Source organism: Cygnus atratus, chromosome 5 (assembly GCF_013377495.2).
Source record: "Cygnus atratus isolate AKBS03 ecotype Queensland, Australia chromosome 5, CAtr_DNAZoo_HiC_assembly, whole genome shotgun sequence".
NCBI classification, from domain to species: Eukaryota; Metazoa; Chordata; class Aves; order Anseriformes; family Anatidae; genus Cygnus; species Cygnus atratus.
In genome coordinates this window covers 47,537,277-47,554,827 of record NC_066366.1, presented here as the reverse complement: position 1 = coordinate 47,554,827, position 17,551 = coordinate 47,537,277, and the positions used below count along the sequence as shown (strand labels likewise).

The window sequence follows — 17,551 nt, the reverse complement described above, 5'->3', positions numbered from 1 at the left end:
CACTTTAAAGAATTACTGTTCATGTTATGTCCCACTAGCATTAAGGCCTTGACCTGACGGGCACGGAAATTCACTCTCCAGGTTTACTTGTGGCTGAAAACTTGTGAAACGGCTGTGGGTCAGCTCCCACACTGCTGGTGATCCCAGCTCTAGATGGGGTGAAACCTTCTCTGCCTTGTGCTGATACCTGACAGTCCTAGCCCCCTGAAATGGCCATGCCCTTTCCCCCTGCAGTATGGATGGGTAGGGAAGTGAGAGAAAGGAAGGGGCATAGAAGTAATTATCTCTGTGTTATCAAAGGATCATTTTATTCTAGGCTGATCATGGAATCACAGAATCATAGAATATCCCGAGTTGGAAGGGACCCATAATGATCATCAAGTCCAACTCCTGGCACCGCACAAGTCTGCCCAAAAGTTTAGACCACGTGACTAAGTGCACAGTCCAAACGCTTCTTAAATTCAGACAGGCTTGGTGCAGTGACTACTTCACTGGGGAGCCTGTTCCAGTGTGCAACCACCCTCTCGGTGAAGAACCTCTTCCTGATGTCCAGCCTAAACTTCCCCTGCCTCAGCTTAACACCGTTCCTGCGGGTCCTGTCACTGGTGTTTACGGAGAACAGGTCATTTGCCCCTCCACTCCCCCTCGTGAGGAAGCTGCAGACCGCGATGAGGTCCCCCCTCAGCCTCCTCTTCTCTAGGCTGAACAGGCCCAGTGACCTCAGCCGCTCCTCGTATGTCATCCCCTCTAAGGAATAGTTTTACAGTAAGATGGAGCCAGGGCAGCAACCGTATTCAGCTGGAGAATCCAGGCCAGTATGTATGGGAAGAAGGCAAGCATGCTAATGGGGTCAGGTCATGGGGTCTTATCTTACCCAGTCTGTACATCACTAAGTGCTAGAGTAAACAACTCAAAGAGGCTGAAACACTGCTGCTCATTCTCAGATGATGGACTCAAGAGTGTTTCCAAGCTGCCAAGCCTGGGTGTGCACCCTGACTGTGTCTCAGCACCACCTCAGGGTGATCTTTCCTGGCCGTCTGCCAGCGGCGTTCCTCGGGGTTTCTGGCCAGCACTGGCTGTAGCTGAGCCTCACCACCCTGGGCTAGAGGCCAAGTGAGGATTCTTCGGATTGCACCTACTGCTCTTTTTAAGGCTTTCCTCTTAATTATCTGAGTTTCCTACTGAAGCAAGTGGAAGGTGCGAAGGATCAAGCTATCTGCACATCAAGCCATAGAGCTGGAGCCGGTGCTAAGAATTGTGTTCTTGGCATTTGTGTTTCGCTCCAGACAAGTAAAAGCTGCAGCTCAAATGATGCTAATAAGGTCACTGTTTCTCCAGAAGGATTCCTGCAGAGACGATTCCATTGAGGTAGGTTTCTCACCCGTGGAGACTGGGTACTATTATCCTGTAATTAAGAGGACACCTGCCGACCCAATGCATATGAAATAAAGAAACCTTCCGTAACAAAATCAACATTCAGGCAGGTGATTTTCCCACTCACTCTGATTGGCAATAGACATGTTGACAAGTGTTGTTGCACTGCAGATTATTTCTGGGCTAAGATTTCTTTTTCTACATATAACTGGGAACTAATGGCAGATACACTCATAGGACCGAGGATAAAATTAGAGCTTGAGACTATTTCACTTGAATAGACCCAGATCATGAGCCAAATTCTCAGCTAATTTATGGAAGGTTAATGTTAGGTTTAGTCCTGACAATAACTGTTCAACTCTATTCTCACTTAAACTGAAGTAATTGATGTTATCCTGTCATAAAAATAAAATAAGAATCATTTCATTGGATCTTTTAGTCATTGCTAGTCTTTGAGAAGTATCACATCTGAGACAGGCTTGTCTCTCACACAGACTTGCACTATATCCATTTGATTCCACGTTCAGCTTTTCTCCATCCTCTCTGATGGGTCTGCTGCATATATCTGAATATATCTGACAATATCTTTTCCATTTATTTTTGTTTGTTTTATAAATGAAAAGCCAGTTATTGCCCCACCCCACCCCCAGAAAAATGATTTGGGAAATATTTTGTTTGTTTAAAAAAATATATTTTTATAAAGGAAATGTCACAATTTTATAATGAAGTATCATTTCTGTGGAGATTTCAGTCTCATTATTCAATTATGTGTTCCTATAACTGTGGTAATGTGGATATGACATATGCATAAATAGAAATAAATTAGGTAGAACTGTCAGGGCATCCATTTCATCTACAGATTTCTAATCTATTCAAAGACTTTCCCTTTGGGTTTTTGTCTTCTCCAACTTTAACTGCTGCCAAAGAGGTGGTGCAGCCTACCTGTCACATATAAATAGAGGAAGCTTTACAGCAAGTGCCTTGTCAGGATCTATATGTCTGTGGGTAGGACTCAGTTCCCTAAATTTAGATTTCTAATGCCATTTAAAATTTTTAAGACATGCTAACGGTCCTTCATTTTTCACTGCAGACATGGTGCATGTTTCCCACAGTCTGTAGATGTTCAGGCAACTAAATCCAGTGCTTTGGATATAGCACATGGAGAACAGCTATACATACTAGAGGCCATGAGGGATGGGCCCTGATGAAGGTATTGGAAAAAATAAAAAAAGAAGAAACTTTGAAGTGGCATCCTACGAAATTATTCTGAAATATCAAGGACAACGAAAGCAGTCTTATTGGAACCACACCTGAAATTGTCAGGTGTGAGTCAAATTAAGAAATTAGGAGGGGTACAAGTCTGGCAAACCCAGATGAAACTTCATAGTTTGCAAAATTGTCCTATGTGGTGTTCATGCCCTGGGGGGCATGTGATTGTCCAGTGACAGCAAGAGCATTGACATGCCATTAAAACAGGACTGATCGCTTTTCTGTTGTTACCTACAGGGAGCAGCTTTTTGCAAGCTACCAGGGAGGAGAAAGAAAATTTGATATCATCCTGTGTAATTTCCATGCTATGAAATTGTAGGCAGTAAACAAGATCTGAATTGGTTTAATCCCTGTTCTGGATGTAACTGTTATTTGATTTAGGAGAAACACAAACTCTGATTTGTAAAAGACTGGTTGGGAAACCCAAACAACTAATTTTTATGTTTCATGAACAGATATATGCTCTCTGGAGTCTGGACCAAATCTTTGTCTCTCAGAAACTGCTTATTCACTGTTTGTCATCACAACCAGCACTACACACCTTGAAAATCACATTTTCTGCTCTGTTTGTCATCCTGAGATATCATGGAAGGGAACTATGGAACTATTAACAGATACTGAATGACTGGGTAGGAAATGCATAATAGGCGAACATATAAAATATTCTTTTTGTCTTTAAACACAAGACATGCTAAGAATGTCATTCAGATCCCTGTAAGTGAGGGACACTCAGACATACAACTTACTGCTTATGTCATCTCTTACTGCTCCCAGTACAGAAATGATCCTGATTAAGCATTATGGCTCACATTCTAGTTAGTTCTTATCCTTTGCTTACCTGTTTTGAAGCAGTGTCAACTAACATCATGGATGAATAATGCAACAAACTTAAACTATGCCCTCTGGCAAAACCAACCAACCAACCAACCAAAAAAAAAAACAACCAACCAACCAAACAAAAAAACTTTCCAAGGCACGTAGGATGAATCATAGATAAAAATGTTTTAAATATTTAAAAGTATGCCTGAAACCACCCCTGCATAAGCCTACTTTAGCAAATCAGAACCTATGGTAGGATTATGAAATGGCCTACTTTATGAAAGCTAGGCCATGTGTGTTGATTTTTGAAAGTCAGTTATTACTGCTATTTGAGTAGTTGATATCAAAATGACTTGTCAAAAAGGTGAAGGAAGAAACTAGGGAAAAGCTGGCATTAATTTATATCTTTGTGACAACAGACTTGATCCAGAATAGAGAGCTAAACATCATGGCAACTTGGTGGCTAGTGTTTTTGGCAGTATTTTGATGGCCATGGGCATTGCATAAGAATCCTAGTGCCCCAGTAAACCTGTATTGCATGTGCACATTTCTAAATGTGAGTCCTGGCGATAAGGGATTAATTCTGTCAGGAATTAGACATCCCCCTGAAAGCTGTTTGTGCTTAATACATTTCTTTGATATTGCCTTGCCTACCATCCTTGCAGCACCGAAAAAGCTGTAATGTTGTGGGTATCTGTAGGAGGAGGAAGTGAGACTACATGACCAGAAAGGTCTTTTTGAGCACTGTGTTTCTGAAAATCCAGAAAAGCAGCAAATCCCTTCTGCTTTTTGTACTGTGCACATTTCTGCCTTTGGGAGAAGAAGGAAAGAAAAGTCAACACAGCATCCACTTTAATATCTAACCTTTATTCACTGTAGAAAATATTACAGTCATGACGATGTTATGCAATCACACTGAGAAAAATATCTTTGCTATTTCAAAGACTGTCTCATGAGACTGTCTCATGATGCTATTTCACGACTGTCTCAATTGTAGAGTCCAGCCTGTGCTGTTTCAAGGAAAACTGTCCCAAAAGAAGGATGAAGCAGCGAGTTAGCTGCATTTATAGCTGGACACATGCATTTTTCAGTCCTGTTGCTCTCTAGGGAAAGGAGCACTTGGCAGTGGGGACTGTGGCTTTGCCCTGCTCTGCAGGGACTGTGAGCATGATGTGCCAGCCTAGAGAATCCTTACCAGCTTGTATATATACCATATGCCTGAATTTCCTACGAGAGGTCCTCCTTTTCACCAGGAAAATTTGAGCTGGTTGGCTGTTGTCTAAAGGTCAGGGAGAAAATGTCTTGCTCACCCTGAATGTATGAGACTTGCACGATAATATACATGTGTTGGGCAGGTCTGTGGGATGCCTACACTAAAGCTTCCTCTTCCCTTGGCAAGTATCACAGCACAAATAAACTTCAGGTGAACCCAGATGAAGTATGATGGTATTTAGCATGAATAAAGGCATCAGAAAATGATCATCTAAATGCTGTTTGTCTCCTTCCTGGAGGTCAACAATAAACATGGCTATACCTGCTCCCATAGCCATCTCTACAAACAATACCAAAAATACTGCATTTGTAACTGCATTTGTCTTTCTGTTGTGTATCACAGACTACCGATGTTGAAAACAGAGGTAGTTTGAATGTACTTCTAGTGGTAAATATGATCTTGGATATATGCCAAGCAATAGCTGTATTATTGGAATTTTCTGGTTGTTATATTGATTTTGAGAGTCTCCGTTTTATGTCGGTGACTGAAGCTGTTGTCAGGCTCCCTAGCATGTCTCTGACATAGGGGAAGGAGATAACAGTACTTATTATTGACTGTGCCAACAAAAACATTGAAGTTTTCTACATATTTTGACAGACTTTTTGTATCTCTTTGGTGATGGTTGGAAAAAAGCATTGATGTAAATGGATGTTCCAGTAATAAATACTGAATGTTCTTTATACTTTGCCCAGAAGAGAAGGTGAGCTTGAATGTATTTCTTGAAGCATGCAGAAAACATTTCTGTACATCACCAGTACCCATCATCATAAAGCTGCAGCTTTAGGCAGTGCTTTATTCCTGATGATTATAATTCAAAGCTACAAAGAATATTTTGGACTCTCTGAGAACAGCAGCAAAAGCTTAGCAGGAGCAGGAGGCTCTAGATGCCTTAGAGCTTTATTTTGAGCTGGAAATCAAGAAAGGTGTCATGTCCTGAGCTCCCTGTTTTCGGTGATTTCCCTGACCTTGCACACAGTCCACGGGAAGAAGTAACAGCAGTGTCCATTTGCAAGAGACAGCATTTAAGGAAATACTGGGGATAAATTGCCTACCAATGTCATATCTAGCATGTTATTCTGACATTTATCAGTAGCAATGCTGTGTTGCAGTGGATCCACAATCATTCATCTGCCTAAGTAAATATGTATAATTTCTGGAAGCACCTGCATGCAGTGACTAATCTCCGTGATGAGGGATGGGCCATGTACCTTATCTGGAAAGATATGCATTTTTTTTGCTTGAGTTGATTTGATGGGATCTACATCAACACGAGGCACAGTGCTTGTGCTGTGGGATCAGCACTGAAGCAGCACTGTCCACGCTGGTGCCCTCCCACTCTGGCCTCGGGGTCTGGGAACAAATTAATGCATCTAGGCAGCTAGGAGGGATGTTGGGCCAGAGTATTCTGGGAGGAAATGCAGCTGCTCTGGAGCTAATTTCTTGTGAGATTTGCTGAGTCTGTGAACTGTTTAAAGTGCTAAGAGTGTCTTGGCAGTTGAGGAGACCCCCTGGAGTTACTGTGCTGGAAGCAATGATTTCATCACTTCAGTGGACTTCATCTAAGCAGAAGTTGTTCTTTTTCTTGTGTGTCTGGGGAGAGAAGCTGTTCCATTTTTACTATGTTCAAAAGGGGTCAAAGCCAAAAGATTGGGAACTGCGCTACACATTTAGCACGTCAGGGTGCGTGTGGCTGCATTCGGAATGTGACCACATGGTATTCACACCCTGAATACTCCTTCTGCCTACAGCTGGCCAGAAGCAAGCTTTTCCTCAGGTAGTGGCTTTGTTTCTACTACTGAAGTTACATGGACAGTTACTGAAAATGGCTTATTAACTGTATTGCAGTGGGGCAAAGAAGGTGCTCAGTGTCAGTGAGATAACATGCATACAGTGCCAGCATGGTTCAGCGGTGGAAGAGCTTCCCAAAAGCTGGAAGCCCAGGTACTCTGTGCTCCCCAGAATTCATCTGTACTCCAGACAACTATACCAAAGAAAGTGTTAGCAAACAGGTAGGATGTAAGTCCACATTTACCTTTTCAAGGACATTACAAGTGTCTGTTCTGCAATCCAAGCTCAAAAGCAAGATGTGTGTATGGGCCATACGGACAGCGAGAGCTTCCATCCCCTGGCTGTGCTCTAGCAGATGGTTCCTCTGAGATTTTCATCCACAAAATGCAACTGAATATTCTGGGACTCCTATCTCACGTCTCCAACTGATACACAGCTTAGGGATCAAGGAAGAAGAGGTTATTATGGGGTTGTCTCATTACAGCTCTCTCTGCCTTGTGGTTCACCTGTGGTGATTGATGAGGTCTTTCTTTGTGGCACAGTTCTGATCTAAGGATTCCAGGCAGAACTATAAATATTAGCCTTTGGGCATCTGACCTTATGAAAATGCAGGTGAATGTGTGATGGTGGTAATTGCTGGCTACTTCCCTCTCTCTCTCTTTTTTTTTTTTTTTTGGAAATGAAGCACATGTATATAGAAGGCATGCATAATTTATTTGGCCACAAAAGCCTTCAGAAATATGTTCAACATGACAGCAGTACCCAATGTGTTAAAATGGTCTGTAAGATAAAGGCTATTTTCCTTCTATTCAGTAACTTGGCTCACATCCCACTACCTACTGCATTAGGTCACATCAGTGCGCGCTGCATGACATGATGTGATGTAGCTGGAGAGCAACTGACACAGCATTGCTTCTCCCCGTTGCAGTGAGGTATGTGGGATGCTTGGGCAGCAAGTGCTGGAATATTAAATTGTCCCTGTTACCTGCAGGTAGGCAAGTGCCCCATGCTCGGAAGCGTTTACATATGATAGCAAGTTGTTCCCTATGTAGCAAGGGGAATGGGTTTTCTTACAGGACACCTCTGTTGCCATCACTGGAAACTCATGCTGGGCTGTCTGCTGGCGGTTGCCACTAAGAGGAGTGCTTTAGAGAAAACACAGTGGTGAGCGTGGGAGGTCTGAGCCTATTAGATCATGTGCAGGCCCTCCCCACTGCATTAGGCAGTTATAATCCTCCACAGGAATATCCAAATGGCAAATATAAAAGCAGAAGCCTCATGGCTATCCACAGGTATTGAGAATGTTGTGCTAACTTGTTAAACTGTAATGTTAAACCGTTGTGGGAGTTACATTTGGTGAAAACTCTCTCCTAAGTGAGCACCTTTCAAAACCAAAAAGGTTGTGAAACTGTTTGGAGTAATGAACATCAGGCGATTAACACAATCATCTTTGAGGTCACCAGCAGTATAACAGCCATGCTCCCATTGACTTAGATCATTGTCAAATAAAATTTGTAGTTCAATGCCTTTTAGACTGTATGTTTTTTCTGTTATACCTTGTTCTTGTCTGATGGTGTGCATAACATTGGCAAAAATCAAGGGCAAATGCTGTTTAAATAGGTCACAGAAAGGATTGTACCTGCCCTGATCGTTATGAAGGTATCTCCAGACTGCAGAATTTATTATTCTCTGGTCATAATATGGATGTTGAAGTGGAAAAAGTACCAGGGCCTAATCCAAATCCTTTTTGACTTCATCGATGTTAGTGGATTTCAAGCAAAGATACTAGTTTGCAATTGTTTCCAGTGTTTTATTTCATTTAAGAATAAAAATATGTCTAGCTTTAGATATTTTTCAGATGTCTTTTAGGTTACAGAGGAAACAAATACATGAGAAGTAGCAAACATCAGATATTGTTATGAGTATTATGTGGTCAAGCTAGTGGTCTTCCCAAACCTGTTCACTGAATTAAACCCCTTAGTTACTTGGTTCAGACATTTTTATTCCTTTAGTTTTTCAAAAGTCTTGATGTTGTCATCTCAGCTCAAACAGAGCCCCCTCAGTGTAGTTGCCTGACAGCTTCAATTGCAAGTCTTGCTTTACATGCTTTGTACTGCTCGGAAGCATATTGCAGAGGAGATTGTATGGCTGCTGCTCACTGGGACCAGCATGACAACAACACGCATATTTCATGAGGCTACTTTATGAATAACTGCATCAATAATCTTCTGCTGTAATGACGACTCAGGCAATAAATGAACAAAAGGAAGCACATTACAGCAGTCAAATGAAATTCAAGGTGGAAAGCACAGACACATCTTTTACTGGGCCACAGACTGCGTATTTCCTCATTGTATTTAACCCTTTGCTAGAAATGGTCTATTGCTCTGTCCTAACTCTCTCACATCCCTTGAGAAAGACCCATTTTGCCAGGTGGGTGCAGACCAGGGGACAGAGTTGTAGCATGGGTAAAAGTGGGCTACGTCAGAACATACAAAAAGGTTGTTCTTGATGTCCTCAGGCCCCATGCACGACTTGTGGTGCAGCTCCCTGCTCCCAGCCCAGGTTTTGTGCTCTGGCTGGGATGAGAAAATGCCAGTGTTATCCTAATCATGAGCCTCATCCACCAGGCGTGGAGCAGAGAGAAGGCAGAGGCAGGGAGCCACTCTGTGCCAGGAAGAGCTAGCGTTGGGCTGCTTTATCAGTTTTAGTGAGTATTTTGCACTGAAAAGCAAATTGGAGCATTATAGTAGGAAATTGGAAGTGGACTGTGGCCAGAGAAAGACAGAAGTGAACCGAGGAGCCTGGCTTGGAGGTTATGGGCTGACGGCTGGGTATGAGCATCCTTCTGTGGGTCACTGGGAGCCAAGCCAGAGGGCTTGAAGGAAGATTATGGTGAAGCCCCAGATGCAATGTCTCCTCTATTAAATTTGTGACCTGGCTGTTCTCATAAGTGTTTTTTAAGTAACTGAGTGCCCACAATTCCTCCTGGAGTCGGAGGGGACATGTGAGGCCAGACCCCTTTCCTTCTTGCCACAAGCAGCTGCAATTTCAGCGCTTGGGATTGCACCGGTAGTGCCAGGGCTCAGAAAGTGTCTAGGTCTGTGCTCCCCTGACAGGGATTAGCAAATATTTGAGCCACCAGACAGACAAGTTGCAACAAGAAGGGGAAAAAAACCATCAGGATACTGAATTGCTCTGAAAGCCTGGGGAGACCTAGTAACTGAATGCGCATGTAAAGCAGGGTGATACTGCAGTCTCCATGGCAGCATCTCCAAATCGTACAGTAATATTTTGAAATGTAATATAAATTCTAATTTTTTAGTCTTAACCCATCAGATCTGTTTTACTATAAATATCCACGCTATCCAGTCTCTGACAGAACTAAGGCTTACAGATATTTTAAGACTGTCCAACCAAAGAGCTAAAAAATGCAATTTATATTCCCTGCCAAAACACACTCCCTCAATTAGGAGGAGGAGGACAGGGTTTTAGGTAGGCAAAAGCAAGGAAATACAGAGTTACAGCAGGAACTGTGTTCTTACTCTCTCATATTCCCTGGGAAAGATCTGCACTTCCTCATATGTCTGGATATGTCAGTCTTCATTTGCCTAGCATCCGAAAGCACCAGGGCTTTATAGACAGGTGCACAGAGGTCCTTACCAGGACCAGTTCACACTGTGGATCAGCTACCCCTCTAATGGAAAGGAACAAATACATACGACAGTCTGGATCACAGCGAAGGGTTAGGTTCCCCTGGTAAACTTTCATTCAGAGGCTCTAAGCACTACCCTTTGCTGCCACTGGGTATGTGTGCTATCTGCACATATAAAGGTGCAGCTGAAGCCTGCAATTTAAATATGCTCATTTGTCAAAACCAAACCAGAGATGTTACCCTTGTGTTGTAATGAGCTTGCAGACCCTCCAGGAATTTCACCCCGTTTTGCTGTCTCTGTTCTGCTGTCTGACGGATGCAGATGTGCAGACGCCAGCTAGCCTCTGAGGTGGTCATCTCTGGCCCCAAAGCTTTGTAACTGCAGTTCTGGCTGAGCTAGAACCAAGGCACCCACTGAGGCTGGGTTAGCTGGATTTCCTCCTCCAGACAAGGATGTCTGATTCTAGACTTCAGCGTATATACAAGAGGGAGAAACCAAGGGTTTTTAATTTTGGGTCCTTGCTTTCTTTATCATGTCCTAGAAGCCACTTCTCCATGAGTCTGTGGTAATGGCCTCTCTGGTGCCCATGCATATGGATGGAGAAATAGTTTCCAGAAAACAAGAGGCTGAAAAGAAGCAAGTTCACGCTGAGAGGTAACATGGGAAAGACTCCCGAGAGCTGATAAGCTCCAGAGACTTACAATACTGTTGAATCCACAAGAAATCACAAATTCAGGACATAAAAAGGCTGCTAAATCTGTCCAATGCCACCGGCACACATCAGCATCCACCACAGCCTATAAATCCAACCACACCTGAGAAGGCAGGGCCTGCTATATGCAGACAACTACAGGCTTAAAAACACACCTAGTGAAACAAGGGACCCCGAGGGCTCTGCTGAACCCACGAGTACATTGGTATGAACTTCTGCTTCTGAGAACCAGCTGGGCTCAACCCCCGCAGCTGTTGCTCCAAGGTGGTAACTGGGAGCGTGGGCATGTGTCCGCTCAAGAGAGTAATTGAATGTGCTCCACGATAGTTATCTGGTCCTCACAACAACAGCTGGATCCTACTCAGGGTAACAGCTTAGTTCAGAAAAGGTGCTCTAAGAAATATCAGCTGTGATCTCTGTCTCCACCTGACTGGATCCTCCATTGGGGAAATTTACAGTAATAGTATGTGTGCTGCTGAAAAGTTATCAGCGGAAAACATGCCCTTATTTCTCAATGTGCAAATGTAATTATTATGCAAAGTGCTGTAACTCTTCTTGAAATTATTTGCATTTTTGGTGCAACTTTATATACAGATGCTGTTAGGTCTGAAATACTCACTTAATCATTGTAGACCAGATTTCCTAACTCCAATTCTATTTTTACCACTGCACACAGGCCATTGTATATTTGAATCCTTGAATGCTCTTGCAGACTGGTTGCTTCGAGGCCCAGATAGGAAAAGTTTTGGGCAGGCATAAAATGAGACACCAGAATCTCAGTCTTACCATCTGACAGAAAGCAATGGGCAACAATCTGCCCATCAGGCATGACAACTCTGACCCACACTAGAATTACTAATTAAAAAAAAATAGTTACTCATGCTCTTGGCAAGTTATATATTGCCATCTGTAGTAGCAGATACATCACAGCCAGCATTTCTTTAGAAAATGAGAGTATTTTATTCTTTCAAATGTCTGCAGAAATATTCAGGTGTTGCTAGCAGCTTTGCTGCTAATTACACTTAAACTAAAGTGAAATGTAATAAATAAATAGACAGATCATGAGATAATTACAAGGTGCTTAGAATGTCAGATAAATAAGAGAATAATCAATAAACAAATATTTCTAACAACTGTTTCTGTGGAAACTGGAGACTGATTAAACAGAGATACAGACAGAGTGACTCAGGTGCTGGGCCTGAGCCAAGGATCTGCTGAGTACTCATCGCTCTTTCGCAGTGCAGTCGGTGCTTTCTGCCTGGTAGGATTAGACCCATTTGCGAAGTGATGCATTGTAATGTTTGCAATTAAATGAGCAAGAAGGATTTGGCAAATGCTCATCTGTAAGAGATGTTGGAAGTTGGTCCATCCAGTACGAGGCTGCAGCCATCTCTGGCTAAAACATGGTGCCTGAATAAGAAAAAGCAGGACATTACACAGCAGTTTTGAAGATGGTGTTGGACTCAGTTGCCCAAAGACATGAATATGGTGTCAGCCATGCCCAGGGAGGTATGCCTTGGCCTCTAGTCGCTGTCACAAATATTGAGGGTCTCCCAGAGGTCCTATCATATCTGCCAGCCCTCTGCAGATGCTCCAGCTGCCCCGTATAGTAAACATATGAATCTAAATGCTAGTGGTCACATTTTTGATCATATAACTTCCCATTGCACGCCCAGTCCTGCTGGTTTGCATGGTTTGCAAGTCCTTTGTCCTTGGGTGTCAATGTCCTTCAGCTCTCAGGTGCTCACTGCCAGTCTAAATGCTGGCTGACATTGCTCCATCATTGCAGGTGGTGTTCTCCTCTGTCCTCCCAATGGGTGACCGAGACCAATAACGAAGGAGGAGAATGGGACAGGTAAATGACTAGCTGAGGGGGTGGTATCTAGACCAAGGCTTTGGGTATTTTGATCTTGGGCAGGCCTTTGATAAAGCTAAGTATGTGGGCTTCTGATGGACTCCAGCTCACTAAGTGGGGCACAAGTGTATTGGGGAGCAAGTTCTCTGGATTGATTACCAGGGCTTTAAACTAGGTTAGATGGGGAAAGGGAGTTAGATGTGACACAGAAGGGCTGGGGGATGTTGTCAATGCTGTCACTGTTGAAGACAGTAGAGAAAAACCTCTGAGTTGTCCCATAGGATTGTCAGAGGGCTCCTCAGAGAATACCCCACCCGGAATCTCCTTGCGTCCCTCTAGGGCCAACTGCGCCTGCTGCTTCCCTAAAGTGCCTGTATACCAATGCGCATAGCATGGGAAATAAACAGTAAACAAAAAAAACAGTATACAAAATAAACAAAAATAAACAAAATAAAAAAACAACAATATAAAACAGTCAACAAAAATAAACATGGGAAATAAACAGGCAGAAACAACACTTCCGAAGCCCCGGAATGCAGCTGTGAAGGTACTTGCACACCGAGGATGTTGTGCCCCGAGACTCACGCCACCACAACCCTTTCCAGAGAAAGCCTTCAGCATCGTCAACCACAGCCAAAAAGGCAAAGGCGAAACTATAGCAATAAGCCACCGGTCAAGCAACTGCCGTAATCTCACCAGAACCTCCCAGCCGTGGCCAGGAAAAGCAGCGCTATCAAAGTCAGGAGTAGGTATTGCCAGGCAGAGAGGTGCTTCAGTTTGAGGAAGTGTTTGAAACTACTGCCCTGAGGCTCCTGGAACCTTCAGGCCGCTGAAACGCACTGCTTCCTCGGTCCTACTGCCCTCTCCTGACAGCTACGAATGGCCCTCCCCAGCCAGCAGGGCCTGGCCTACCCCAGCCTCCTGCCCAGGGGCTCCCTGCAGAGCCCCCAGCCCCTGGCCCTGCTGGGTGCCCCTCTCTGGTCCTGCGTCTGCGCCCTCCGCCTGGGCTCTCTGATGCGCTCAGTGGTGTCACAGAGCTGGCAGCGACCTCACAGTCTCACTCCTGCCCTTATCCCCCGGTGACAGCAGCCACCGAGGCCAGTGTCGCACGGAGAGGCATCTCCGGAGGATGGCACAGCCACTTGTCTCTGGTCCCAGCATGCTGGATACCCTGGGGCTGGCACTTCACGGCTGCCTCTGCCTCGGCCCCGGCCTCGTCCTGCTCCTGGTGGCCTGGGCCACCCTGCGCTGCTGCCGCAGCACTTCAGGCAAACGCCACCAGGTAGGAGGGAGGCTCCAGGCCAGCCTTTCTCAGGAAGCCCTGGCAGGGCAGGGGGGATGGGGATTCGGGGGGGTCCCACTGCACCGTGGGATGGGACACGAGGCCTCTCGGGGGGCTCAGCTGGGGCCAGGCTCACTGGGGTTCTGCTCTCTGCCAGCAGGTCTGTGACGGGAGCCGAGGCAGGGGAAGGCGCAGGAAGGTTCATGAGACAGGTAGAGCTCTCCTCGGCCCTGGCGCTGGCTCCTGCAGGCGCCGGGGTCCCCTAGGGCCCCGCTGCTGCCCAGGGCTGGGCCACATCCAAGCCACGGGCAGCCGGGCCCCGCCTTCAGAGGCCAGCTGGCCACCTGGGCCAGGCGCAGGGCCCGTCCCAGCAGACACTTGCTCACGGCGCTCCGTGTCCCCCATCTCTTGCAGATGCTGAGGCGCGCGCTCACGGCTGCGGGAGCAGCCCGATCTGGATCGGCAGCAGACCCTTAGGCCAGCTTCTGTGTTACGATCTCGACTGTGAACGCTGCAGCCAGGCTGTCAGGGAGAGGCAGCAGCGGCTCCTTGCCAGGCAGGCCAGAGCCTCCTGCTATCCACGCTCCTCTTCCTCTTCGGACGCCAGCGACTCCAGCCAGCACAGGGCCCCGGCCAGATCATTCCACCCAGCCAAGCTAACATCCGTCAGATCCTGGTGGCAGCCAGTGTTGCGGAACAGAAAGCGGAGGAGACCCTTTCCCCAGCGTGCAGCGATGCCCCAGACAGCACTGAAAATCTATGGGGCAACCACACTTCCCTGCGATGCTGGGCCTCTCAGACAGGCCGAGGAGCTTGCCAAGATGGCTCCCAGGCACCACGAGGCTGGCTTGCCTCTCACCACAGGCTCTGACGCAGCTGACAAGGACGGCAACCTGCCTGCTGGTGTGGATCCTCGTCCCATGACAAGGCTGGAGCCAGGACTGGGCTTCTGGAAGCTGCTGCGGATGCACACCCTGAGGAAGTCCATAGAGATGAAGCTGGGAGCCCTCCCCACCATGGTGCAGCAATCCCACAGGAGGTACACATACAGGATGGCACGCTGCACAGCTCCCACGCCGCTGCACTTCCGTCCTGCCCCCTCCTACTTCTGCTCAGCGGAGGCCCTGTTCCTGCCTGAGGACGTGCGGGAGTTCCTGGAGATGCACATCCGTGAGAAGAAGCTGCGCCACCAATGGGGCTTGCCTGCAGGGTCGCTGGGAGGACCCCAGGCACTGCCATCAGTCCCCTAACAGCAGCGCGCAGGGCTCCACATTCAGCACCACCCTCAAGATCCAGGGTTGGGCACCAGGAAAGCGGCTGTCCCATGGAAAACGTCCCCTGCTGCCTGTGCTGCGAGGGACAGAAGCTGCGAGGGAACGTGGAAGCCTCCCCGTCACTAACTCTTCCTTCTCCTGTTAAATCCATTAAACCCATTCCTATTAAATCTCCGCCTCTTCTGGGCAGCTGCGCTGATATGAGCAGAGATGTCTGGGAGGGCTCTGAGGCTCACCATGGCGCCAACGAACCAGGGCTGCGGGATGAAGAACATGGTACCTCTAACCATGCCGCCCACCTCAGCAGAGTGGGACTTCCAGAGAGCAGCCCCCACGCAGGGCTCATGGGACCATTTTGATGTCCCTCTTTGGGCTCTTGCACTGTTGCGAGGGCCTGGGAGCGCCGGCAGGGAAGTGAAAGCAGGCGTAGGATGGCTCTGGGAGAGCAAAATCTTTGGCTGTCCCCATCCTCATTAGGCGACACCACCTCAGGGTGCCAAAGGGAAGGGGAAGTCCTGATGGGGGCAAGCAAAATGAAGGGGGGATCACACTCACATTGGGATGTGTCTCTCTTGGTCAATGTCCACCCTGGGCCATATCACACCATTCCCACATGCCCTGATGTGGCACAGGCCAGTCATAAAGGGGCTAAAAAGAAGTGCCAGGAGCACCGCGAACACGACGCACAAACAGGACCGGCTTGGCAGTTAGCACAGGCAGTTTGCGCGGGACAGTTCAAGCGGGGCAGGGAGGAGTGCGGGGAGGATCCTCTCCTCTCTTTCCCACTTCACTTTCTCTTCCTCTCCTCTCCTTTGGGAACTCTGCCTCTTATAATTTACCATGGTGGGCACCCGTCACAGCAGCCATCTGAGGCAGCAACCCGAACTGAGGGGACACGGCCTCTCTGGGCTCATGTGGGCACCCAGGTGGATCCCCTGAGAGGTGAAGTGGCAGTCCCGACTGGTGACTGTGGGGAGCTCCGGAATCTGAAGGCTCCCCTGGGTCCTGAGGGAAGAGAGGGCTGTCGTGGGTGCAGGTGCGCCCTGCTCAAGGAACTGCTTGAGCAGATGGGTGGGCTGCAGCGAGAAATCGGCAGCCTGAGGGGCTCCTGGGAGTCTCTGAGGGAGACGGATAGGAGGTGTGAACCTACCCCTACTGAAGCCCAGCAGCCCCCTCCTAAGTGCCTGCAAAGGGTAGTAGCTGATCCAGCTGGTCACCTGCAGGACAGAGAGCTTGACAGCCCGCGAGAGGAAAGGGGCTGGACCCTCGTCTCTGCTCAAAGCAGAAGGAGGCGTCTGTAGGACGGCTTCAGAAGGAGGTGTCTGACAGGACAAGGACAATGGCCAGAAAAGGGAGCACAGGAAGTTCTGCACCAATACGGAAAATAACTTCTTCATGGCGAGGGTGACAGAGCACTGGAACAGGCTGCCCAGGGAGGTTTGGAGTCTCCTTCTCTGGAGATATTCAAGACCCGTCTGGATACCTACCTGGGCAGCCTGCTCTAGGGAACCTGCTTTGGCAGGGGGTTTGGACCCGATTATCTCTGCAGGTCCCTTCCAACCCCTACAATTCTGTGATTCTGTGATTACCAGTCTGGTTGCCTGGAGAGTCCCATGATAAACCCTTCTTCCCAAGCTCTCTACAAGAGTAGGAGACTTCTCCAACCTTACTGGCAGTGCTACAGATGGCAGGAATGCATCAGAGTACTCAGAGATGCTCTTGCCTACCATTCATGCATAGCAGCCACCATCACCCCTATGTTTGTGGCTGCTTTGTAAACACAAGGTCCTCTTCCCTTCAAGGCTGGATTTGTTTTGGGAAGATCTCACTGTGTTTTTGTCTGTGGCTGTAGTGAGTGGGCTGCAATGAGAGCAGTGCTCCTTGCTTCACGCAGTGCTGGTCCCCACCAGGACACAGAGCCTGGGGTCTGCCCATCTCCAGCCCACCAGCACCGCCTTCCCTGGCTGCCTGTGAGGATGGGAGCTGAGATGCCAGCTCGCGATGAACAGTGAAGGACAGCATGATAAAATGCAGGTCACTGCTTGACACGTGTGGGCAGGGCAAATGATAACCAGCAGGCACAGGCTGATAGCTTCTACCTGAGGAGGAGGAGAAAGAAAAATCATGTTATTGCATTTAAATGTGAGCCAAATGCTCGCCCACAGTCATTTTCAGGCAGAAAATTTAGGTGTGGTCTTCAGCCTTTTCTATTTGTATCACAGATGGTGAATACATTATCCAGCTTGTCC

The 17,551-nt window shown here is 47.1% G+C and overlaps 1 protein-coding gene across 1 annotated transcript in view; it reads left to right on the top strand.

Annotated features, from left to right (window-relative positions):
- Window positions 1–15,278, top strand: part of LOC118244363 (uncharacterized) — a 41,969-nt gene extending 26,691 nt beyond the window's left edge. The window contains exons 2-4 of the mRNA XM_035539277.2: window positions 12,681–12,746; window positions 14,186–14,240; window positions 14,443–15,278. Of these exons, the coding sequence (XP_035395170.1) occupies window positions 12,738–12,746; window positions 14,186–14,240; window positions 14,443–15,278 (900 nt within the window). The 5' untranslated portion in view covers window positions 12,681–12,737. The remainder of the gene's footprint in view (window positions 1–12,680; window positions 12,747–14,185; window positions 14,241–14,442) is intronic.
- The last annotated feature ends 2,273 nt before the right edge of the window (window positions 15,279–17,551 follow it).